This window comes from Colossoma macropomum, unplaced genomic scaffold, assembly GCF_904425465.1.
Source record: "Colossoma macropomum unplaced genomic scaffold, Colossoma_macropomum, whole genome shotgun sequence".
NCBI classification, from domain to species: domain Eukaryota; kingdom Metazoa; phylum Chordata; class Actinopteri; order Characiformes; family Serrasalmidae; genus Colossoma; species Colossoma macropomum.
This window is the reverse complement of record NW_023494806.1, coordinates 26626053-26652966: the sequence shown is the minus strand read 5'-3', so window position 1 is coordinate 26652966 and position 26914 is coordinate 26626053. Positions and strand designations below refer to the sequence as shown.

The 26914-nt window shown below is 36.3% G+C and overlaps 1 protein-coding gene across 1 annotated transcript in view; it reads right to left on the bottom strand.

Annotated features, from left to right (window-relative positions):
- arid3c (AT rich interactive domain 3C (BRIGHT-like)) overlaps positions 1-26914 on the bottom strand; it is a 94870-nt gene that overhangs the window by 4217 nt on the left and 63739 nt on the right. Inside the window, exons 4-6 of the mRNA XM_036598889.1 lie at positions 10239-10422; positions 6555-6799; positions 4049-4339 (exon numbers count right to left, since the gene is read on the bottom strand). Coding sequence (XP_036454782.1) covers positions 4049-4339; positions 6555-6799; positions 10239-10422 — 720 coding nt within the window. The remainder of the gene's footprint in view (positions 1-4048; positions 4340-6554; positions 6800-10238; positions 10423-26914) is intronic.

Genomic DNA, 26914 nt, shown 5'->3' with positions numbered 1-26914 from the left:
CTGTGCATGTGATGATAATTTTTCACCAGACGATTACAAGGAAGGTCTCCAGCGGGATATTCTAAATTCACTTTTTCTCTGTCTGACGAGGCTGAAGTTGGTTTCCTATATTTTCTTATATTTCTTATTCAAAGTTTACACCTTAAATGGTGCAGCACTTAAATTCTGACAACTGGATGCGGTTTGAGTGCATTGAGAAAAACTGTATTATTCGCTGATGCAATTTTTGTCAAAGTGGCGACCCTCTTTCTCAGATGCTCCTTTTATACCCAAGCATGATTTCATCACCTGATTACTGATGTTTTTTGAACATTTCACAATGTTCCTAGTCCTAAATTTCCTAACTTACTTGGAATGTGCTGCAGGCACCAATTTCAAAATGAGCGTGTTTTTACAAAGAACAATGAAACTGCTTCCTGTTTTTATTTACATTTCACATACTGTCCTGCTGTTTTTTGGAACTGAGGTTTGTATTTCTCACTTGTTGCTTGTTGAAACAACTAGAAAAAATTGTTCGAGAAGAACAATCGATACTGCTAATTATTTTGGAAAAAGAAAAGGAGATATTTTATGATTTAAACTTGATGAAAAGATACTGTTGTGCATGCAGTCTTATTTCGTCCTTTCTAATCAAATAATTCAAATGAAGTCAGTAGTGGAGACCTGAACTTCATACAGAATAGAGAGCAAATCTCAACGCAATTTATTACATCACTGACTACAATATTATGTTAAACAGTATAGAAAAACAACAATGTAGTCTTATGCAAAAGTTTGGGCACCCCTGGTAAATTAACACGCTTTGTTGATTTTCTAATTGCATCACCAGGGAACAAACTTAAGTAAGGTATTTTATTTGCTGAACATTTTGAAATGTGCACATCTACCCAAACTTTTGCACGTGGCACATTTTATGTTTCATATTTCCCAAGTTAATTTCAGTGAATAAATAGAAATCATGCATTAAAATCTACAGAGGAGTGTTTCCTGTACACTCAAAAACAGAGCTGTTGGACATGTTGAAAATATGTTGAAATTAAATCGATTCAATTAAATGAATTACGTTGCCTTTAAGTAACTGGTTTATGTGAAAAATGATAAAATGTATTTCAATTAATGAAAACTCTATGAAACTTCATGGAGCCAACAGTTAAAATGCACTGAAATATTTTAATTTCGTACCATCAGTTTATGTTGAAGAAATCTGTGTATACTGAATGTATTTTATTTGATTATGGAAATGTGTGGTATAATCGAAATAAGTTCACTGAACTTTTTTTTTTGACTGTAGAGGATGCATGAACTTATTGTGAAGTAGCAACAAAACAGGTCATTTGACATTTGGGGTGCCCAAACATTTGCATAAGACTGTAATTATATCACTTCTAAAGGTTAAACAACCAAATGAAAAAGGATATACACACTGCCAATATCAGAGGAAAATCTCACAATTTTTTGTCTTTTCATTTTTTACACATCTGAAAACAGCAGATGCTCTTTATATTGTGGGAACATTTCATAACAAATGAACAAACAAAAATTTTGAAAAGCAAACCTTTCAAGATTTGCAAGAACATATTTCCTGTTTCCTACAAACTTACTGCACTGTATCAGATAAGATTCAGAGATACAATAGTCATAATATTTGAGCGGTAGCAACGTTTTTTGGTTCTCTTTGGTTCTCTTATTGAGGGAAAAGGCTTGAAGGCCCTGACGGAGGCTAAATTATTTGTTGCATCATTTTTGGGGCTGCAGCTACAATAAAGAGCTCTTTAATGTCTATCATTTCTATCTCATGTGTCATTACTAGGGACGCCTCAATGTATTTCCAGACGTGGTTAAAGCAAATAACATTTAAAATAATCTTTAAATTGCAGAGTGTTTGACTCTATTACATCAAGGCCCTGCCCAGCGCTATGGAATTATGCTTCATTTTCCCATCGTACAGTATATAAAGCACAGTCTGTCATTATGACTGATACAAGAGTAACACTCATGCAGAAATAACATATTGCTCATGGAAAGATAGACCCCGCAATCTTCTCACGGACTCTGTCATTATGAAATGCATGACTTATGGCTCATCTTCAAGCCAGGTGTAGTGAAATCATTATCATTTTACTTGTAGCCAGACAGCAGCATTTTTATTCATTTAGAAACAGCTCGTATTTGACCTGAATTTAGAAGGGTTATTTCTCTACAACATTTATACGCTCAGCACACATAATATATTGAATTAAATGTGATGGATCTTTGGAAGCTTAATATTTTGCAATGACGACCTGAGCCGAGCTCTCTGCTTTCATAGTCTGCTATCCTTTACTCTCTGTGGCTTATATACAGTTAAAGGAGTTATTCATCAACTACATAGCCTCAGTATGGGTGAAAATTATAGTGACCCTCTGTTTCCAGCACTAGATTTGGGATTTCGCCAGCTGCTAACTGTCCAGTCTAAACAGCAGAGAGTGTTCCATCCACTCATTTAAACCTATAATGGCCCTTAGAAAAAACACATTGGATTTAATTTCAATATGTTGTACATAGATAGAATCTTCAGACATGTATAGTCACTATACTGCTTTGCTACACATTTGATTTACATTATATAATTATTTTTATGACGGCTCTCATGATGCAATCGGATAATGGAGCTGATCCAGGCATATTTTAATGTATCGGTTATCAGCCATAATAAGCCCCTTTTGTTTCTTTTTGGCGCTCTATAAAACCACTGTTAGCAGTAACAGTGCACTTAAACCTGCATGCATGTAGCTTTACTTTCTGTATCTGACTGCATAATTCATTAAATATCTGACTATGTAATTACTTTTAAATAGGCATGTCCCTGATCTAGCAAATTTGTATAATTACATAGTCAGACATTTAATGAATTACATTATTACATATATTACTTACATATTACATATATTAGCTTTACTTTCTGTACTGAAGTTCAGGTCTACACTTCTGACTTTTCTGTTTCTTTTAATGCTGAACAATAACTAAAACTTATAATAACGTATGTAAAAAAAAGGTTTTATTTACACAAAACAATACATTTCTGTCCAATTCAAATCATAATAAAATATCTCCTTGTATTCCTTCATATTGCTGCTGTCAGAACAAAACCTTGTACCTCTGTAAATGATAACTTTACAGGAGAAGGAAAAAATATGCTTTACTTTTAATGTTAGTCAATGGAACCAGCCTTTTCCCAAGTAATTTTGGGCCGTTTTTCTTAGTCCATTCATCATGAAATTTATAATTTATAATAAACAATGTAAAGGGCAACAGGCATTTTAAAATTATGACAAAAACTGAAAAATGGCAAACTGGAAATACAAGGTTTTCTCCCGACAGCAGCGATATACAAATGTGATACCGATTGAAAGTTGAAGTTTTGACTATATTTCTTGTTTCCGTGAGCTATGCCAAATAATTATAACAGAATTACACCATGCTTTTGTTGTCGGCAACAACGGCGGGAGGTGTTTAAGGTTTTACCTTTTGATCTCTACTTCTATTGCTTTGCAATACCAATCTGTGGCTGTGATTTGATTTTAAGATGCGACCCCTCCTTAAATACTAGAACAGCTGCAGGCCAACATTATATGTGTAAGACTACACAGAATTCTGTGGGTCTGCCAACTGCTGGGAGTAAGTGTGCTATGATATAGTGTGAGATAGCTGAAGTTTTCCTTCAGTGACATTAAAAATTACACATAAAGTGATGGTTAGGACCAGCTCAGCTCTTAAATTACAGAGCCATAGCATAACCCAGACAGATCTATTATTACTCTACTACAAATGCTGTAATTACAGTGAAATATATACATTTTAATGGTAGGAGTTGTTTTTTCACGATCAATTCAATATCATTACATGTTTAATGAGAATCCTGGATTAGACACTACAAGGCCACAGTGTACTATGCTGTAATTAAACTTTAGTATATTCTAGCAGGAATAGAAGTCTCATATATATTCTGTCAGTATAGGGCTACACACCCCTCCCTTCCACACACACACACATGCACACACACACACACCTCTGTTGTTCAGCTTGATGTTCATAGGCAGCTGGGTTGCCATGGCAAAGAGGTTGTGCTGCAGCGCGTGCTGCATGATCCTTTGCTGCTCCTCGGCCATCAGCATCACCTTCTTCTCTGGTGGCTCTCCAGCCTCCAGTTTCTCCCGCAGCTGCTCCAACGCAGCCGCCTGAACTGCCGCAGCAGCCGCAGCCTGGGCAGCTGCAGCCTGAGCCGCTGCGCTGTGGTGTCCTGTCAGAGACACGGGGATGCCCACTCGGTTGGTCAAACAGCCAGGCAGCATGGGGTCTTCTGTGGAACAGAGAACAGGGATACAGTGAGACCTACTGAACTGTCCTTGGTCTTGATAAGAGACAAAAAAGGTCCAAAAATGTTTAAAAATATAGGAACTTAAAGAATGATTAAGTAGGTAACTCTCTTACCTTACAGTGATGCAGTTTGATTATGATTCTTTAGGAAACAATTCAGTGCATCATGAAACCTCACATTTCACCATGATCTGACTGGTTTATTTTGGTCTAATTCAAATTATAATGAAGAAATATTCTCCATCACATGAATAAAGCTCGATGAACTGTTTGCTTTTTTTGTGGAAAACAGATAAAAAAAAACTTTCCAATATTGATGACAGAAAACCACCTTCACACTTATGCATCACAAAGCATTTTTATGCCTATATGATAACAGTGTACCTCTTTTGTGCAATTAGAAGTAGTAAGTCTGTTTTTGATTCATTACTAAAGGTAAATGCATTAAAATAATAAAAGCTGAACCACCAGTTTTAGGACTGAAGTTACTTTTAACCCTTTCAGACTGATGCAAAAATGGGTCTATTTCTGCCGTTTAATCTGTTCTTCTTTTTCAGTGATGATTTCTCAGTGCTGTTGTATTTATTTAATATGTAAAGAATATTATCTAAGCTGAAAATTTGCCGATGTTTATTTAGTTTGTATCACAATCAACATTTTTAAAAAAGAAAACATATAAATAGGAATACAAGTTACCCATCAGTAGTGTAGTTTTGATAAACTCAACAATAAGTCAAAAATAAGTGTGCTTTGAATGAGCTTAACATGCCCCACTCTGAAAAAAGGGTGCATCCAACAGTAAAGGAAGTCTTGTGCATATTTTATACAGTGAAAGAAAACACAGCTGCACAAAGAAAACTCAGATTCTACACGCCAACGCACTCTGGCCAACATGGACATGCACACGCCCCAAATCCTCCATCGCCAAATTTTCAGAACGGATCACCAGCAAGATGCTCAGTTTGATAGACTTAACTGCCATCACTGGTATTTTGCTGCATAAGTAGGGATACATAACTAATCTGTATTAACATTCAACTCTATATATCTGTCTGTTTTAAATGGGAAGTGTTAATTAATAGATGCATTTATATGATGCATGTACAGTTGCATCAGAAACATAGTTACAGAGAATCCTATCTTGTGGTCATGAGAAACACCAAATCATGATCCACACACTCTGATCTATTTTAATCGCTGTGGTGACCACCCTATAAATACCAACAGACCTTAAAAAAGCCTTTGATCCTTTAAGTAGGAAGCTTTGCGTGACTGTGTCTTTTTCCATGTGGGAGCTGTAGTGAATCATTCTCGCTGCACTCCATCGCTCCCACCGCTCTAAGGCGGAAACTGGCAGCCTGGGCAAGAGGAAGTCCTGCAAGCTGTTTCCTGTCTGCAGCCACGACCATCCAAGCCACAATGCGCAACGAGCGTGAGCAAAAGAAGGATCGTGCCATTGCGCAAGAGATACGACTTCTCCTTCAAGCCAGTTTGTGATATGGATTTGAATGAACTCCCACTCGGGTCAAACCACACTCCAATCCAATACATCTAAACATGCATGTGTACAGATCAGGGTTTACTAGTCACTTAATTACAAATAATGATTGATTCTTCTTATTAAAATCTACCTTTTCAATGAATTGCTAGTGATTCCTACAAGGCAAGATGCATAATGATAATATTTGTTATAAATTGTCCTACTGATCTCTCTTACAGTAAGAAACAGAGCCTGATACACATGCATCTTTTTACATTCTTTTGAAATTTCTCCTAGTATTTGTTTAGGAGTGTATTTTATATCTTTGTGGCTTTACAAAACTGCTTTAAAATAAACACTGATGTAGGATTGTTTATTGCCGATTCTACAGTATTTATATCATATAAAATGATTATAGTATGTATGATTCACAACTGACGAATCTAACATTCGCATGCAGTGCTTGAATAAACACAGTTTACTTTTTTATTTAGTACAGATGGCTGTGTCTGCTGTTTTGTGATTAATAAAGAACAGGGCTTATTTGAATACACTGAAATTTGAAAGCTATGCGGCAGAAGTCACAGTTGTGCCCAAAGTTATTTAATGTCATTTAGGTTACTGGGCACTGACCAGGTACAGCCTATCATCATAGGATAAGGTATAATTATGTGATTTCTTTACTGCGCTTCCCACAGAAAACGGAAATGTTCCTCACCTTTCTTGATGACGGGGGTGTGGGCCATTTGTGCTCCGTTGGGGCTGGGCATGCTGATGTGGGGCATGGTGAGCTTGGGGGAGGGCAGCAGCGTGGGTGTGCCTACAGGGGAATAGTTGAAGAGGGCGGAGCCGTAGCTCTGTCGGCGGCCCTCGCGGCGGTTGCTGTCGATAGCTGCCTGCAGCTCCCCGGGCGAACTGAGTCCCCGCTTTTCACATTCATAGGGATATAGGTACTTCATATACCTGAGGAAAGGAGGAAGACTGGGGTTAGAGCAGCATGTTTGGACATTTCATCATGTTTTCATCATTTTATTGTGAAATCAACTCATCTCAACATATTTTCAGTAATGTCAGCAAATTACTGTGAGATTAATCAAAAGGAGGTAGAACAGTCCAATAAAAACATTTTAAATAATTTCATTCTGATGATTCAGGTTTTGGTGTTTTAAAGACTCATGGCCAGGGCCTGCTGGCAGGGCCAAAGTTTTATTACACACTTTTATAACCTGAGAGTAGCTGAGCCAGTTTGCACTGAAGTCCCTGTAGTTACTGAATAATAAGTCTTAGTATGTATTAAGCCTGGGATTTTACAGTGGATTTTTTGGGTGAGTTTTTGATTGTCTATGCAAATTATAAGCAAAGTTAAACTTGCCTGTAAAATGTGTTTTTGAATTTTAAAGTGTTTACTTGAGACATTCTTTGCATATAAAGTGCAAAACATGCTGAAAAATATGTTTATTGATTTAATTAAAAACTTCAATTAAAATAATACAATTTTATTGAAATTTAATTGATATTTAATTTAGTTTATCTTTAACTTTAAAAAAAAAAAAACATATTTATTGTTCTGGTAAATTTATTTTTCATATGTAAATCTACAGTAAATTACATTACTTGCATTGTTACATCTGCATTACTTTTACAGCTGTTTTGGAGATTATTACTGTGAGAGTACAGGAGAATGGAGCTATATCACAGTAATATTGTGGTCCAGGTTACTGTGAAGTGACAGTATACTGTTGTTATTTTACTGTTAATATGGTACAGTAAAAGTGAAAGTAATGCAACTAGTATCTAATCATTTACTGTAATTTTACAGTGATTTTTTTGCAGGGTACTCTTTGTATCATACTTTCTGTATCTTTGCGGTAAGGGGATACTCCACACTGACTGAAGACTCTAAAAAAATACCCAAACAATACAGCAGTTACAACATCTGGCCAACATCTTAACATCTTACATATCTTGCTTCTACTGATTCTCCTGTAGCGTTTTTTTTGCAGCTCTAATCACAGGAAAGCTTGAGGAACTAAATCAGATGTTTTTCAAGAATTAAAAACTGCACAGTGTAAAGGACTCTTATCAACAAGGACTGTGAAGACTTTTTCCCCACATAATAAGATAGAGCAACAGTACATGACTGCAAAACAAAGGAATAAAGTATCTGAAAGAACTTTTCTGTTTACTAGATGTCAGTAAACATGTTATGTCAGTTGTTATCAAATTGAGTCAACTGTACTATATTTTAAAACTTCATAAAGTCACAGCTTGATTATATATGTTTGCCTGAAGTAGATATACAGTTGTTTGCAAATGTTTGGGTGCCTCTAATCAAATGACATGTTTTATTTATTTGCTGAAGTTAAAATAAGTTAAAGCACATTTTCTTCAGGGAACACACTTCTGCACAGTTTAATGCATAATAACTGCTTTATAATGTATGAATTATTTTTCCAATATGTGAAGCCCAGCAAATACATAGAAATTGTGCTCTAAATTCTACATTTGCAATTTAACTTAAAATTAAATAAATTACATCACCTCACATAATGGCCTAAAGAGTGATAAAATAAGGGCAAATTTTGAGTCCCCAAAACCTTTTGTAGTGCTAAATGTTAAATGTTTATATATATCATTAGCTATCTTTTACTACAAAAGGAACTGAGAATTGAAAGTTATTATATCTTAAAGCTAAAGCACATTAAAGACTAAAGAGAGTCACTATATTTTCCCTGTCTGTGACTATGTAATCCAGCTTGAGGTCTCTTGCTTTCCCTTGATCTACATGAGTCTGGTTGAAGGACATCTGTTTTAAAGACCACATGAAAGGACACTTTTTTCTATGAGATGGGTTCATGACCAGGTGAAGCTGATTGCACACAAGTTCTTTGAATGCCATTGTATATGTTTAAGGAAGCCTATATATTGTCTTCTCTGAGGGTGATGTAATTGATGTAAATGATGGTTTGGAGAACAGACTTGCACAAACAAGCTCTGCTTCAACTCAAGGGGTCAAAACTTTGCATATGGAGCAGACCAGAACAGATAACAATCTGTCAAAACACTTTCTGGAGTAAAAAAGCAGGTTAGTTTTGCAGTATTATTAAAGAGATAGGTATGGATAATAATTGGAAATTAGTTATAAATTTTGGTTAAGATATCTTTTTCATTATGCACAGAAAAAAACAATGACTTAAATATCATTGATTTAAATGTGTACACCGTATCTACATATCTACTTGCCAAAGGTAAGTGACGCTAAAGACAAAACTGTGTTTGTGTAATATTTCATTTATTAGGAAATGATGTACACATTTGGTAGTAAATTCTAAATTCAATTTGTTTTTTTAGGGCTGCAACTATTGAATATTTAAATTTTTGAAACTGAATATTATCTTCCACCGCGACCCAGAAGGATAAGCGGTTTAGTTGACGTATGTATGTATGTATGAATATTATCTTAAATATTCAAATATTCTATAAAATAATAAAGGCCCAAGATGTGTTTTCCCCTAATAACTGAACAATATTATTAATATGATTCATTCTACTTATTATTATTATTATTATTATTATTATTATTATTATTTTGCACAAATATACTGCACAAATAATTTTTTATAGTGTTCTAAAAAAACTACTGAATAAAAAAATTACTACTATTACTAAAGTAATAGTTATAAGATTCTGCTTGTAGGAACAGCAGTGAAAGGTGCAAAAAAACAAAGGAAACAGCAACTTTTTAACTATCAGCTTCAAAATGAAACTACACTTTGGTCAATTCTTGATCGAGGGTTTAAAGCCACTCAAAACCACTTTTTACTGAAGCACTGTCAGCTAAATTCATCAACTTTAACGCAGCCAGCACTCTGAATAACTTTCTTACAGCTCTGGTCAGCTAGCTAACCAGCATGCTCTAATTTATTCTCAGTAATTAAGGCAACTGAGAACGTGTTAGCTAGCAATCCAGAGCAGTAGGAAGCTTATTTGAACTTGTGAGAGTCTTGCAAGCTGAGCCAAATTACAATCAACTGTGAGGCCGGAGTGCAGAGCTGGTATCTGTGTGCTACTGGTGACAAGCTAGCATTTAGCTGGATACAAAAACATATGTTTTCCCATAATAGTGTGTGGGACAGTAGTCAATTATTCAAATGTTTTTTCCATTTTCCAATATTATAACAATCGATTTATAACATTTGTTGCAGCTCTACTGCAGCTCTACAGTGACTTCTTAGCCAAAGGTATCTCTTTGGTTCAGTGTTGTAACCACTTCAGCCATGTCATACACACACAATCTTCTAGTCTCTTTACTTTAAAAGCAGATAATTGAATTGGACTCAATGGTCAAGAAGCAACTCGAGGTTATCAACAGGTTGAAAGTGTGAAAGGTTATCGCACTCACTGGGTCCGGAGAGTGAAAGCTGCACTGGTGATGGAGGTAGGGAGGTTCAGGCCTTTGGTAATCTCGCGCCATATTTTCTTATTGATGACTTCCACTAAGCCGCCTTTTTCGGTGACAAGCTTGTAGAGAGTGTAGAGATCCAACACCTGCTTGGCCATGATAGGAATCCGATTCACTGGAGTCCCTGCAGGAGTGGGGGAGACACACACACACACACAATATCCACAATCAATGCCATTAACTCTACCTCATCGATGGGTCTCACCGCCGCTTATAAGGCCAATCAGTCTGGCATAAGTAAAATGTCCTCCCTCTCCAATTTGGAAAAAAAAGTCTCTTTCCAGCTGCTCAATCAAAAGGCTTTACTGTATGTTGGAGATTTACTGGCAATGCATCTCAGAGTTTATGAAGCATTTATATTCATGATTTAAAAAGGGGTCAATCTGCGATTGGCATAAAAAATGTATCTGCATTCTCACGACACACACTGTCACTGTTGTAACAAAACTTTGTGTCTCTAAAATGGTAAGTTTTGGGGAAGGAAAAACTGTTCTTGAATAGGGCAAGTTCTTGAATTTGGTATCGTTCTCAAAATGATCTATGGAACAAAAAATATTTGACCATAATGTTAAGTATGTTTGTTACTGCAGTTCAAAATATATCCAGTAAGTGATGTATTAATTAGTCAGTCTGAAGCCCAGCTCCTCCTCCTGTATGGTGGTATAGAATCTGTGATTGTACCTCTCTCATTCAAATATTGCGTTTCTGAGTCACTTGTATCTCTTGCAGTGTTTATCAAGATAAGAGTGTAACAAATTAGAATAATCAATTTATCATCGTCATCGTCATCATCATCATCATCATCATCATCATCATCAATGTTTTAGTTGCAGTTCTTTTTGGTTAATCATTTTTGTTTAGTTTACTGAGTAATTTTATTTGGCTAGTGTGCTGTTTTTTATCTTGGAAACAGCAGTGAGGGCAACATGCAGGCTGAGTTGAGCTCAGTCATAGCTGGGCACCAGACAGCGGAGCAGAGGATTAAGCGGCTTTTGGAACTACAGGCCCTTCTGAATGCAAGGAGGGCCACCCTGAAAGCAACTTGGCAGGTACTTCATTTGCCTTGGTGTAGCCTGTCCTCTTGGATACAGGATGCAAAGCAATCGGACTGCTAAAACTGTGATCATTTCCCACACGAAATAACTATTTAAAGACCTTTGCTGATTAAATGGTTTGTAGTTTAGACTGCAATTTTTGTGGCTTCCGAAATAGAGAAACATCAACGTTCCAAATTAATAGATAATTAACGGATACTAAAGTTATTTGTGTCGGCTCTATTATTAAATGTATTGTATTTTATCATCTCAATTTGTTGATACATTAACATTGATATTGATAATATTCTATTGTGCTTCACCATTTAGATGTTTGGAGATCAAAGTTGCCTAAATTTGTCCAGTGGGTTATGACAGTCACAAACCACCACAGACAAACTGCACACAGATTTTCTTCCTATATTATGGCCTTTAAGTCAAAACACTCTCTGTTGAGAGAAAAATTGTTGATAAGCAAAAAAGAAAGTACTTTGTAAAACCTGCCTTTTTTTACCTCCTAATTTCCCTGAATCTCCTGTGATAATTTGTGCTCACAATTTAATGCTAGGTCATAAAGAGCGAAGAAGACTGGCCCTTTGTGTGAATCGGAGGCCGGCTGACCTCAAGATAATTAACCTGTATTTTGCTGATAGAGTTCCATTGTGCCCATCGGATTTACCATAATAGCAATCAATACGCAGAGAAATATAGCGCAAACAACAGCAAGCAGGGCGTTCGCTGTGAAAAGAGTGCAGGGAGTAGAAGGATAGTCCATAACAGTAAAAACACATCAATTAAGCCTTGTAATTACGGCTTCATTTTGCCTCTCTGGCATGTGAACTAAGAGACACTATTAAAACAAAAGATTTATCTGCCCACCTGAACAGGACAATGATGAAATTACATTTAAACTAGCAGCACCATCTAAAACAATCAATTGCTATTTCTAACTTCACCCTAAACTGTCCATATATCACGGTACCATTAACCAAAAAAGTTCAGGCTTTTTTGTCCAATTTCTCTGCAAGCTGTGCTTTGAATTTATAAAATTGTCACAGAGGGTAAGATGGTAAGCCTCTCAAAATCAGAGACTGCCCATGTTCATTGCTGATTATATTATGTTAAAAATACTAATAAGCAAACAGTTCAGCTAAACTTGCTACATACAGTATATTTTTACTTAATTTGAAAACACCAGCTGTCCTTTACATTTTGACACAATGAATGGACTAACAGAAATTCTCCAAAATTACTTAGAATATAATCTTGTTGCAATAACTTACATAATAGGTTAAGAGTGCCTTTTCCTTCTCCTGTAAAGTTACTATTTTGGAAATACAAGGTTTTGATCAGACAGCGGCGATATGTACATCTGTACAGCATCAAACTGCTTCATTCATACTGCATTCAATCTAAAGGTATTAAATGCTGTTTGATTTGTGTTTTCTTGAAATTCTTGCCATACTGTGAAGTCTCACAAAGAGCTAACAGCAGGTCTACAGTCCCCCTAAAATTATCATGTCTCATCTAAGGGTTAATTACCCCTGTAATTTAAGAGTAACTTAGCAATAAAAAGAATGCCAAATGCCCCCTCCCGGGTCCAGCTTTAAAACAATAGCCTTCATAATACACAACTCCCCAAAGATAATCTTTAAAACAATTATTTATCCACATACACAAAAGGCTAACCTAAAAGAGCTCGGGGCAATAAATAAAAGCCGGCTCGACAAAAGCCAGTGTCTGGTTGAATCTGACCTGGGACAAGCCCCTTTTACAATGAGATTTATGTGTACTCGATTGCTGAGGTGATGCATTTGTCCCCTCTGATTCCCTGAAAGAGATACAGCGAATAAAAGCCAGAACGAGCTTTTGTCAGGCCAAAGAACCTGATGCAGCCATGTATCATTATGACAATGAGCGATTGCGGATCACGGGGAGGAAAAAAAAAACAAGTTCGGCCGAGTCCACCGTGCCGTTTGCCTGTTAATTGCTTCCTCGCTAAAAGTGCGTAATTGACGAAGTGGTGAAGGGAATAAGCTGCTGGTGGGAGCCAATCATCTCCGTGGCTTGCTTCACTGGTAATGTGTTTTCTTCACACACTTCAGGCAGATAATGGAACAGGAATGTGTCTGCGCTTACTCACGCCTCCAAAGCATGAAAAGTAAGAATAACCAAACCTGCCTTCATTCATGTGTATAAAACAGGAAATTGTGCTAACTTGCTTGAGTAAGTCTCTTCTAATGCCTTCATCAGAAAGACACAACACATGGACAAAGGGGTGGTTTGCCTGCATCCTTTGCAGTTGAATATAAAGAACCGCAGCATCCTCTCCCCACGGTGAAATGAAAGCAGTCAGGCGCAGGCCGAAGACAAGTTGCTTGTGCGCTAGCACAGTATGCAGAGCTCTTGTGGAAGCAGGCTATATACAAAATGAACAGGATAAGCACAAATATACATCCTAAACAGTATCACATTACTTCTGAAGGACTATGCTACATTAATTTACCTTCTGACACTCACTGTTGTGCACAGCAAGATCATGAGTTGACCGTGTTGTATTACAGATGTACATCTCCCAATTAAAAGATCAATGAATTTCCTTTCCAAGGTGGTCAAACATGGCGTAAACAACTGCAATTAAAAATGTAACTGTCGTTTTTATTAACTGTATGCAACTATAAAGTGGCCAAATCAGGATGATCAGCTATTTTTCTTTCTAGCTATTGTAGCTATAGTAGCTCCCAACTGACTACAGAAATAACACTCAAAAAACCAAACATTACGCTGCCCTCTAAAGTGTTGTCAAAAATTAGAACTTTTGCTGTTTTCTTAAGACCCACGACACGGGCTATTTGCATGCATTTGCCCTAAAACACAAACAATACACATTCTGTTCACTGCGACGTGAACATATTGCTGTTGTCGGAAGAAAACCTTGTATCTCCTAAAGGAGAAAACCTACTTTACTTTTATTGTAAGTCACTGGAACCAGATGTTTTTGGACGTTTCTTTTGGTCCATTCTTCAGGAAATTTACACACAATGTAAATGGCAACAGACATTTACAAATTATACTAAAAACTCAAAAACGACAAAAATGGACATACAAGTTTTTCATCCGAAAGCAGCAAAACGATTGTGTAAGCTAACGACTGTGGGGGATAGTGTGCAGTCACCTCAAGTAATTTCGATCAGGAGATCACATAACAATTGTGGCAGGCCTAAGTACACACTTGTGCACAAACATAAACTGTTTCTACAGCACTACCAATTGAAACTGTCTTTATTTTTTGACTAAAAATGCATTATAAATGTTTCTTAGGGATCATGAACTTTTATAGCTGATTCCGATGTTCTTTAAATAATTTTCTTCCCAAATAATTTTCTTTCCAATTTTCTTCCCAATTTAGTCGTCTCCAATTCCACCCGCTAGTTAGGACTCCCCCAATCACACGATACCACCAGCACTAGGAGGGCAAAGGCTAGCACAGGCTTCCTCCGACACCTGTGAAGCGCCACTGCTTCTTTTCGAACTGCCGCTCACGCAACGTCATTAGACAGCTGAACGCGTTCAGAGTAAAGTGCCAACCACCGGGTCTACTACGTTGAGTAGGGAGAAGGGGGGGGGCATCTTACCCACCCAGAGAGCGAGGCCAATTGTGCTCTCTTGGACTCCCGGCCACGGATGGCTGTAGCATCACCAGGGATCTTTACAATTTTGATTAGCCCGTTTTTAAATCCGAAGACTCACACTGTGAGGGGAGAATGAACACATGAACCACTTTCGTACTTTTTACTAACCAAATATATAGTGCAATATAAACAACATTACTGCTCTTCAATGATTCAAACTGTCATTTAATTTAATGTTTTTTCAATTTAAATCAGTTGCCTATTTAAATAACATGAATCAAAGTCATTGTACTATGACACTGTGGTACAGGTGTAGCAGCTACATTTAACACCTCCCTGCCTCACATTATTTACCTAATAAAAGTGCAACATAGATCTGGCAAAATCAAAATAATAATTGGCCAATTGGTGATTTAGTGTTTTAAGCAAAAAAATATACCAATTTTGATCTTGGCCAATTCCGACTGTGCATCCCTGGCGTATCTAAAAACGTATCTGTAAGTGTGTTTGTATATTAAACAGGAACTAACCCAGCACAAATGTGGCATTCTCAATCTTCACCTCAAAAGTTAAACTAACATCCTACTATAATCAGCAAAATAAAACATTTGGTTCAAACTTCCACGTCAACCAGAATAAAGCACAACTGTCCAAGAAGTGTCGGCTTGCTACAGATAAGGTAAGGACTGATTCTGTTTGATGTGCCATGATTCTCATCAGAGGAGATATCAACTTATGTTAGATTCTTTTTTGGTGACTTAAACAAATGACAGAATATTTTCCCAAAAACATCACAGTACAAAGGCACATAAATATCTAACAGTGCCACTCTTTAATGTCCACAGATATCTCTATGGAGTTATTTCTGAATCCTTGTGAATCTAGTCTGGTGACAACAGCCCTTCAGCATGTGCCAAAACACCTTGATATTTTTACGCTGCCAGCAGCATGGCATTTCCACTGGAGGATTTCAGGTATGTATTTGGAAAGTATTATTGCTTCAACCTGAGAAAGGCTCAGAGGAAGGAAGGAAATAAGGGGCGAACTTTGACAAATACAGGAACACCAGCGACTTTCCTGAATATTTTAGTGCCACTGTTTGACGATTCAGTCTTTCATTAGAATTGCTCTCAATTGGCCTTTTATTTTTCTCCTTAGCATTTCAGGTAATTATGCGAAAGGCAAAAAAAGCGTTGACTCTCAGCAGAAAGTGCTGAGGTAGGCCAAGACATCAATTTATGGTTGGGGCCTGGTGGAAATCATGAATCACACTGGGTATTTATCAGTATACAATGGCCTATAACACTTGCATTGTTCCTGTTGCTTAAAGATCAGAAGTTGTAAATGGGTCCATCACTTCAAGTTGCTGACGTGATTGACGAATGCATTCTTCAGTTTTCATCCTTAAGATACCTTAGAGACAAGTTACAATACGAGGATTTACACATGCTGTTCACACACCTCATTCTTCAGCTTCTCAAGTACCAGCGTGACCATGACAGAGTCAATATCAGTTTAAAGCTGATCTCCCTTAGAATGACTTATTACCAGTATTGCAGACCGCATTACTGCAAACTCACAGAATATCAACATTTTGCTACAGCTGTAACTACTCTTCCACTGTGTCTGTGAAAATCACATTTGTAGGTCTGTGCAAAAGTGCTAGAACATACTCTCTTATAGTACATATATGTATACTGTCTTGTTTCTCCGAATCTGTTATAGGAGAAGCAAAGAATGTCTTAACTTACATACGTGTTAATTAGTGATCCAGTGAATCAGGACAGGGCATTTTAATGGATAAGGACATTAAAATTCACTTCTGTTCCTTTGTTTCTTTTTTGCATTCTACTTATGCCACTATTGTAAGTGCCATAAATGGACATTATCCACAACCTGTGTTAGTGAGAAGTGTATTCAGAAGGTAACACAGTGGTTTAAATGTCTGCAGTGTGAACCTACAATACTTCGCAAAAGTCAGAGATCACCCATCATATATTTAATTAATTCCCAGTTAAAATGGCCAATTTATACAAGTTAATTCAGCATCGTATCAGAGGACAGGAGTTTTTTCAGCATCGTATAAGTTTCTGTATATCCTTCTGTATTCTGTAATCATTTTTCAAACTTTGAAAACCATTTTAAAAGCTGCTGTTTTTTTTTTACTGATTTCCTGTTCCCTACGCATTAAATCTTACATTGAATTTCCTTAGTAATATCTCCTAAAAATGAATAGCTTGTACTAAACCTTCTTAGGCTGACAATGTCGAATGCGATCTTAAAGGACATTGTAGATCAAAGAAAAAACATTTTTTGTGAACGCTGCGTGCTTGAGAAGGGTAGCATTGTTCCAGTGACAAGTTAGAAACAAATCCTCTGATAAATCGACAGACTCGACCCAAGACATCAGTGAACGGCTAACAATAACAATAACTCTTTTCAATGCGGAGAAACAAATAAATAATCACAGAAGACACTGTGCTGCAATGGTCAAAATGGATTTTTTTTTACAAAGTCTCCAAAGAGACAAAGCTTCTGAAAGGGATACAATTACAACAGAGCCCTCATTGAAACAGCACAACTAGGTAGCTTTCCAGAAAAAAATGAAAGTAAGTCTGTAGCAGTCTGTAGAAGTCGTAGCGTGCAGTGTTCCTAAGATGTTTATTCTTTTAGGTACGATGTCCTTTGATGTCGCATATGACATTGTTGACCTGAGAGGGTTAATGGCTGTTCTGACTCGTAATTAAATAAATAAAAGCGCGGTCTCAGTACAGTACTGTATTTTAAAGTGAAAAATTAAAACTTTCATCTGCTATCCTAGAGTTTCTACTGTGTCCAAACTTGCCGCGTTTCAAGTAAACACAGACACATAAAATGTGACCATGTGGCTTTTATGTTGCAAGTCTATTTTCTGCCATTTGCTGCAACCATACATACAATAGACTCCCATGACGTTCTTCACTCTTGAGTCACAACTGGATAAAAACTAAGGTATCATGGAAAATTCAGCTATATTGGGTGTTGCTTCTGGGTTAAAACCACCATTTAACAGCACATTCAAAACAAAGAGAAAGGAGCAATGGTGGAGCATTGTTATTTCACATTAGTATTCCACAAAAAACTCCAGTGTACAGTTTAGACTGTGTTCCACTACGCACTTACTGAAAAATCAAGTGATTATACTGTAGGATTTTAAAGTAGCTGGTAACCAAATCATCATGAAAATACAAAGACTGGATTGGTATTGGGTGTTACATTTAGGTAAGTGGATCTGATCAGGAGCCCAGAAAAAATGGAATGGGACCTCCCTAATGTTAAAATAATAACATTTTATTCCAAGTAATTTTATACCATTTCTACTGGTCCATTTATAACGAAACATTCACCGAACATAAAGGCAGCTGGCAGTTTCAAATGACATGAAAAGCAACAACAACAAAAAATTCTGACAGCAACGAAACGTATATAGTCTGTTTGCCTCCATAAGCTGTGCTTAAACATAGGCCTGTTTGTGTTAAGCTGTAGAACAGTGGTGGCCATTTTGATTTGAAAAGAGATACTGCCATCTGAATCCACAGGGGGCCCTGTGACAAACGAATGGTGTTTGGCAGATTATGATTGATGATGGCAGGGGCCAAGGGATACTGGGAAGGCGACTGACCTTTGAGTTCAGGCCAGGCCTACAGGGGATGGCAAAGTTGGAGGCACAAATTCACTTTCAAGCTTAACACAGTGGGGGAACCTCCTGAATGCATTGATTTTTGATGAGAGCTTGACAACTTGAAGCTTAAGAGATTTTCATCAAAGGTTTTCATTTTCATACATGATCTACCAGTAATGCAGCCTTGGCATTCTAAGCTTATGAAAGAAATCTGTACGGAGAAGACGCTTAGATATCACATCGGGGTATTACATGTTATCGTCTATATTTTGGACACTAATGAATTGGATAAACCATTTTATAAGATGCATAAATACACTGCAAGGTAAAATTACTTTGAGATTTGAGATGTAACTGCATCCCATTTCACTGAAACAACATTAGCTTCTTTTCCCGCCTTTTAACCAAAGGCATGAAACATAGCCACCTCTTTACGACCATGCTTTAATCTGTGAGGACACTTAAGGATAACCAGGAAGCAGACTAAGAAAGAAGTGAGTGAAGTAAGTGTGAAAATTAGAGGATCAGAGGAAGCCCTGAGGCAAAAGGGGACACAATCCAAACCCCCCGATCCTAATAACTTCTCTTTTATGGGCAATGGTGTGTCAAGGACACACCCATTTACATGCATTTTCCCCCCATATTGTGTTTTATATATTTTGAAGTCTTTTAATCTTATAAAGCCTTCCTACTTTATCTTTTTCATACCATTGAAAGTCTGTGCATAGTTTGATATTGTCAGTTAAGTTGATTATTCATCATAACATTCGGTAGATTACTTGATATTTAATATAACAGTGACAGTCCTACTAAAGATGAAGTATTGCTTCTGCTAATTCAGTTAATATGGCCTAAAAACCAAGCTAACAAACAAACATAAAAGTGGATCTAAGACAGTCACCTCATAAATGCACTACAAAGGATATCCACACTACTGGGATTTGTGTTCCATGTGTGGAAAACGGTTAAGATCACGATTTAAACACTATATTCTGATCTGCTGGCTAATTTTAGTAGGAGTTAGCAGCATTAGCTTAGGACTGATCTGTGTTTACAATCACAAAAAGCCAAATGCTTGCTTTCAGGGACGCTGATTGGGTGTGTCTATTTTTACACGTCTGTCTTGCAGCAGGCCTCTGTAAACATGTCCATCTTCTGAGGTTTTTAGTTTGTCTGGATTACCTGGTTAATGACTAGAGATACTGAGGGCCAAAGTTGACTGCCACTGCAATCCTGTACGCTGGGGTGGCATGAGGATGTAACAGGACCTGAATCTAGTCCCCAAGTCTGTTTAGAAAGCTTTTAATAGCCTTTGCTCAAGGTGGGGTCAGATAGCAGTAGTGACAACAGAAGTCTACCACATCTTGTCCATGATAAAAGTGCTTTGTGGCCTACTGCATTTGTGATACGGCACTATAAATAAAAGAGTTTCCCCTTACATTTGGACTGCTGTATTTTGAAACATGTAGATGATTATGGTGTTTTCTAGGTTGGATGAGGTCAAGCTAAACTCATTTACTTCTTTTAGCTTTAACCGGCAAAGACGTTAAAGAGGTAGTCTCAGAACACTGGACATAGGAATGCTTAGAAAAGAAGAACACTACTGTACTGTATGGGTTTCTGTATAGATTAAAAAAAATCATTGTGTGACCAATCCAGTTGCTCCAGTTGAAGTTTTGTTTTGCTGTTGTTTCCATGAATGAAGGAATAAAGGTAGTTTTAAAAAACCGTAAGGCCTATCATATTTGTAAAGGTAACATATTCTTGTAACAATATAATTGCAATATATAGCTATTTTGAGAGCACATATAGTTTAGAGTAATGCTTTCAAAATTTAAGCTAAAAAAACAGTTCAGTGCTTTAAGTTTTAATGTTCTGACACAGGAGTGGGTAACAAGTCTGTTCCATTTATACCTTTCAGATTTGGAAGAAAAATATAAACAGATAACTGAGACCCCAAGTAAGTTTAGAGCGATGATAAATTAAATCTAAGATCCTGTGACACTCTACAAACATCTCAGATATTTAAAGCATGAAAGCTGCTATAGAAATGTGCCTAAATATATGGAAGGTCTAAATATATAGAATCCACACGACAGGTCAACATACACATAAGACACAGTATATATATTAATTACACTCTAAAATGTCCGCATGGTCAAAGCTCAAAATGTAACCAACTGTTGCAACAGTTATAAATACGATCTTGGTACCCAATCATTGATCAGTGACCTCTCTGATTTATGGCACATTGCTGAATTTAGCTTTAGTTATGTGACCACTGGTAAGAAGAGCAGGGGATTTTAGTCATTGTGTATAATGTTGCTTAGTTCACCTAGCTAAAACAAGTTGATAAATAACAAATAATTAAATCATTTTGATCTATAAGTGCATATACACTGCTCATAGTTTTTTAAAAAAACAGAGAACTACACTAATATTAGAAGCTAAGACCTTTAAAGGCAGTCTAATATCACAGTTCTGATCTGATATTCATGTTATAGTCTGTCATATGTCTGGATTTTAATAGCTGGCTAGTATTGAAGTATTGCAAATGCCAAGGGAAATATTATCAGCTCAAAGTCATTTTTTGAATGTTGGTCCTTCTGATAAGCTGTTAGACTCATCTGTGCCTTAATGTGTAAATTACATTATGATGTTGTCATAACAAATAGGCTAAATATAATAATGAACATAACACTATGCTATGCTATCTATTATGAACTAGAAATGTTTATGAAAAAAGTATAATATACTTACATTATTTTGTGTAGATGAACATGTTGTGTTTTAAAACATAGTGTCAATCTTAATCAGACAACCACTTACTTCTTTAAGAGAAGCTTGGATTCTTTAATAAACCCGTCATATAAATACAACCCCTTCAAAAAGAAAGACAATGTAGGGTATTTTTACATTGAGACTTGAGATGACTAATGTTAAAACACTGTTGGGCAGATACTGGTAGGAAATGCCAGAGGATATCAGAGGAAGAAAGAATAATCTGATCCAATTCTGTAACAAATCTAGCCTTAAATTCCATCAAATTGCTTGTAATGCAACATAGCTTAAATAAAGCAAGTCACATGATAACAGCAGCCTAATGCAAACTAACATTGACATAAGAACAATGAGTCATTATAACAAGAGTATTACTTCAGAATTATAGGCTGATTATAAACTAACATAGGCTTTTTTTGCACTGTAAGTAATTTAGTTTTGTGGGGTGTTATCTTTTTTTTAAATATTATATAAAATTATAAAATATTATAAAAAGATTATTTTTACAAAAAGTGTGAGTCATGTTGTTGGCTTTGTATTTCTTCCTGTACAGTAGCATTGTGTCTTAGCAGTTTAAGCACTAAGCTCTTAAGGGCTTTCATTTCAAAGCTTAGTAGTTTACAAATAAAAAATATCTGACTGGTGTCTCTGGAACTGTTTGTCCCAACACGTTTGTGACTGCTCTTCCAAACTGACTTCAAAACTTGTCTCTTTACTCACTACATATATCTTTACTTCCCCCTTAAGATTTTGTTGTATATTGTAATCCCATTTCTGTAATGTTCATTTAATTTGGTTTGTACTGTCTACTGTTGCTGTCTTTATTTGGCATTTCCTTATGATAAGCTGCGAAAATGCTCTTTTTTGTTAACATTTTTATTATTAGTGTACATCTTTGCTGGCCTTTTTTGATGCTCTGTAAAGCTGCCTTGAGCTTTGGAGAGGTGCTATATAAATGAAACATATTATTACTACTATTATATTGTCAGTATAAGCCGATACTTAGGTTTCAGAGTCAATATTGGAAAAGACTTCTAAGACTTAAGATGTCTTGTCATGCAGGGAAGTAAATAATTAACTGATTTTCCATTAACTAACAAATAAACAATCGTTTGACCAATGCTATTAAAAAATACATTTTAAAATTTCATGATATTGCAATAGGCTATGGGTTCTGCTAGATAGACCTACTAAAAATGAAGTGAGCAGCTAAAAATATTGGTGTTCGGACCCACTTTTTGAGAGGATGTTCTCTGAGATGAGTGGTTGTGCAAAATTACAGAGAAGGACATGGTGAACAGGAATTGCTTTGCAGAGCTACTGAGATACAGCCAAAGCTAGAACCAGTCATGACATATATGTTCCTTTTAACTTCTAAAGTACTAAAGTGAGTAAAGAATAGAAAAGAATAGAGCTTAGAACATAGAAACTGTTAGTAATTCATATTTATATACTCCAGTCATTTTGTTGACTCTAGTTTAAGGTAATTTAATAATGAATAAATAATTGTCAGCCCTTTAGTTTAAACACAGCTAGGTTCTTATGTAGAGTATGTTTAATATGGTTTTGGACCATAACTTCAAATACGAACTTATGCCTGCCCTCTCTATTAGTGCTTCGTAACACGGTCCACACTTTTATATCTTAGCTACTAGTCCACACAAGTGGAAAAATATCTATGCAGAAGAGCTTTTACTGAAACGGTAATTTGGTATCTTTCACCTTGCGTGAGATCGCTCTTGAAAGACTATGAATATGCCAAGTTTTTTTTTTTCCCCAGCACTGAAACAACTTTAGTACAGTCTAATGACAAACATGGCAATTCACTGGGTGTGCCACATATTTTAAAAGCTTCGGTTGCAGTGGAGCTTTCTGTGATGTTGATACACCTTCAATATCATATTTATCTCGCCCTCACCTGTCAGTGTCAAAACACACACAGGCCTTTATTCACGCGAGCGGGATAGGACGGACACAGGGTGGATTTAATATGAGAATGTAAAGGCACACGAAGCATCATTCACACAAAGAACCGGCAGCTGTCATTCAGCCCCGCCAAGCTTGTTTGATAGGGAGGTTATTCAAACAGTACATTGACTCAGAGCATAGCATAGCATGCATGGTAGCCATCAATCAAATTGGATACAAAGCAACATATAATCTGCTTCGTTTTGATCTGTCACCGTTCGGAATGTCTCCTAAAAACTGATGATATGATTCAGCTGTGACAACTGCAACTCACACGTCACCTCAGTAACAAACATCAATTCAGTCACACTGTATTAGAGCTGTATCAATTACTCGATTAAACGTGATCTCTTGAGTTTTAAAGAATCATCATTTAAAACTGACCTTCTCAATGAATCTCCAGTGATTAGCTGACAACTTGCAAGATGATGATACATTTAAACTGATCTTTCTAAAAGTACACTCTTCTGCCATTTAGTGTTTTCTTTAGAGTTTATACTTTTCCAATAAAGTGTTTTTGAATCTTTGAAAGGCTCTTTGTACCCATCAGTGCATATTTATTGTTTGGCCTTAAAAACGTAAAAAAAACAAAAACTGATTGATTAATTGATCATCAGAATAATGAGCAGATTACTTGAATACTAATATATGGCGCCCTACACAATACCACGCTGAACTTACTTGATCTCATCCAGACATTGTATTCTTTGAGGCAGCAAAAATCAATAATATTAATGGACATTGTTTTGAATATTTAATCTCTGATATTCCTAAAGTGAAGCAGAAACCAGAATGAAGTAATCTGTAAGTGGTAATGCTTCACATATACTTTCTTGGACAACATGTGGCCAGTTTTCAGGCCTGACAGCATTAAAACCGCTACAGCCTTGCACAGCTGGGGCTGTAAGGTCATATTCGTGATCAAGGAAATCACTAAATCATTATTTTGATGGTTCAAACAATATAAATGGACTAAAGATTAAACAATACAAATGGACTAAACTAAACTATGGCTTTGCATAGTCTTTTAAAGACTTAAGATTTATGGTTTACTTTAATGAAAAATATATACAAAAAGCTTTTAAAAAACTTGTGTTCCTAAAAGATAATAAAACATACAAAAATAAGTTTAAAAATAAGTGTGTCCATCAGCTTTTTTCTTTTTTTTTTACAGAGAAAATATGCAATTCATCACTGCGGACTCATCATGAGGGTCAGGTTTAATGGACATTTTTTAATTGAGCAATCATGACAACGCTACATGTAACACAGCATGTCCAGATTTGTACAAAAGCATAAAAATAAAACAGCATGCGCTATCTCTTAAATAAACGCTAAGCCTCTATTCAAAAACAGCCCATTTATGAGTCTGTTTTGATTTTTGATGAGTGTTTGTACAGTCTGACATTAAGTGACGTCAGAGTTTTCATTAAATTTTGTCTTTATGCATGAGCTGAAGTGAAAAGGAGTTATCCACTCCCACATTTTTATGGCATGGCATCACTAGACAGAGCGACTCCTAACTGCCTGTCTTGCTTGGATTAGCCAATGGTGCAACAACAGCACCAGCCATGATAAAAACGACCCCCACATTCCTGTCATCAGACATTTGACCACAGGACACAGAGCTGATTTTTGACTAGCTCCTCCCTGCTTTGAGCTGTATTTCAGGGTCAATAAATCAGACACCCTGGAGAAAAGCTAACCTAAGACGCTCATATAAAAACAACACTAGCTGGAAGTTTTAGCGTAGAAAAAAAGGCTAATATTCTTGACTTAATGCAGCAGGCACTAGGGCTGAACCATTTCTAATTGCGATTTACCTGATAAATACTGTGTTTTCAATTGTGGTCATTTTCTATAAATTAATGCCATGAGTATCCATTTTTTCTGGCTTGAGGTTGTGTTGTCATGTACACAGCACATGGTTGCTTTTGACTGGTTTGACTGATCTACAGGAAATTTACAAGTACCATGTGTCATATAACAATAATCATAATAATGATACATTATACTTACATAGCGCTTTTCAAGAACTCAAAGACGCTTAGGTTAGTTTGGGTTAGTTTTCTCCACTTATAACTTACAATAATAGATATAAAATCAAATCAAAGAAAGCCTTCAGTAGGAGGTTTTTGATACGTTGATGGTCCAGTCATTTCCTTTTTTTTAAAATAAAGATAAAGACTTTATAACACCTAATTTTAAAAGTACTTAAGCAAGATAAATAATATTTATTTTTATACAAGCAAACTGTATTTTTTTTCCAGCATTTACCCTCTGTGAACATTTCTGCCAAAAATGGAGTGAATGCAAACAGAGTTAACCCCATAGGGTAACAGACTGTGGGGCTAGATGTAATAGTAACTAAAAATACAATAAATTCTATACAGCTCTACGCTGTCAGCAGACATGCTTTCCAACCTAAAAACACAAATATATATTCATAAAAATAAACACTATATAAATAGAGTGATGCCACTATGTGAATGCAAGAACATGGCTAAAGTTAAACTGTAATATACCCATGTTACAGTTTAGCCCACGTTAGTTTATGCCCTGCTCTCCACTACTGTGAAAAAGTACATCATGGTATATTATTTCAACAAACATTATAACGGTCACATCCACTGGGCATCAACTCCAGAAACAGTGTTGCAATCATTTTGAATAAGCTGAAACATTCACAGATATGTTGCAACAACTCCCAGAGCACATTTTATATGGTCTATGAATGCATGACTATAGATACATATGCAGCCTAAGGAGATTTTGTGTCAACTCTCGGGGACACAAAGCTGTCATTAATGGATTAGAGCTGGGTTTCTCTCAGCTTACCCCCACTCCTTCACCTGAAGGAATTTGTGTGACTCTGTCTGAGTGCACTTACTAAATGCTTACAGATTACTGAACAAGCCATGTCAAATATGTGGCATGCACTTCTCACATGAGCATGTTCCAACTGATGCATGTATCCATCTGCATTTTATGACATCTGTCTGCTAGTTATGAGTCACAGAAGAAAACAGAGACGATAGGAATACTGGTAGTAAAGTTGTGGCTCTTCCACAGTTAAAAAACTAAAACACTGACCGCATCCATTAACATATTATCCATTTGTATCAATAACCAATACAAATAGGAACAGAACAGTAAGAATTACCAATAATTCTCCAGTAAAGTCATAATGATTAGCTAATCAAATCAAACATTTACTACAACCAGTGTCACGGCAACATACCACATAATGTATAACTAATAGCCAGGATATATTTTGTCACTGTCATATCAAAATGTTTTATTTTTTACACTATTATATGGACATTAAAATGGTCCAAATCAACTGGAATAAAATCTTTACTTAACTTGTTCCTTCTCCTATATAGCTATTATTTCAGCAATACAAAGCTTTGTTTGAACAGTGACGTTTTATATACAGCACAGTACATACAGTACTGTGCCAACATCAATGATGACCCTACGTATTTCTACTTTTCTGTTTCGGATCTGAAAAAAAGCCACAGGTGATTCTGTCCATCG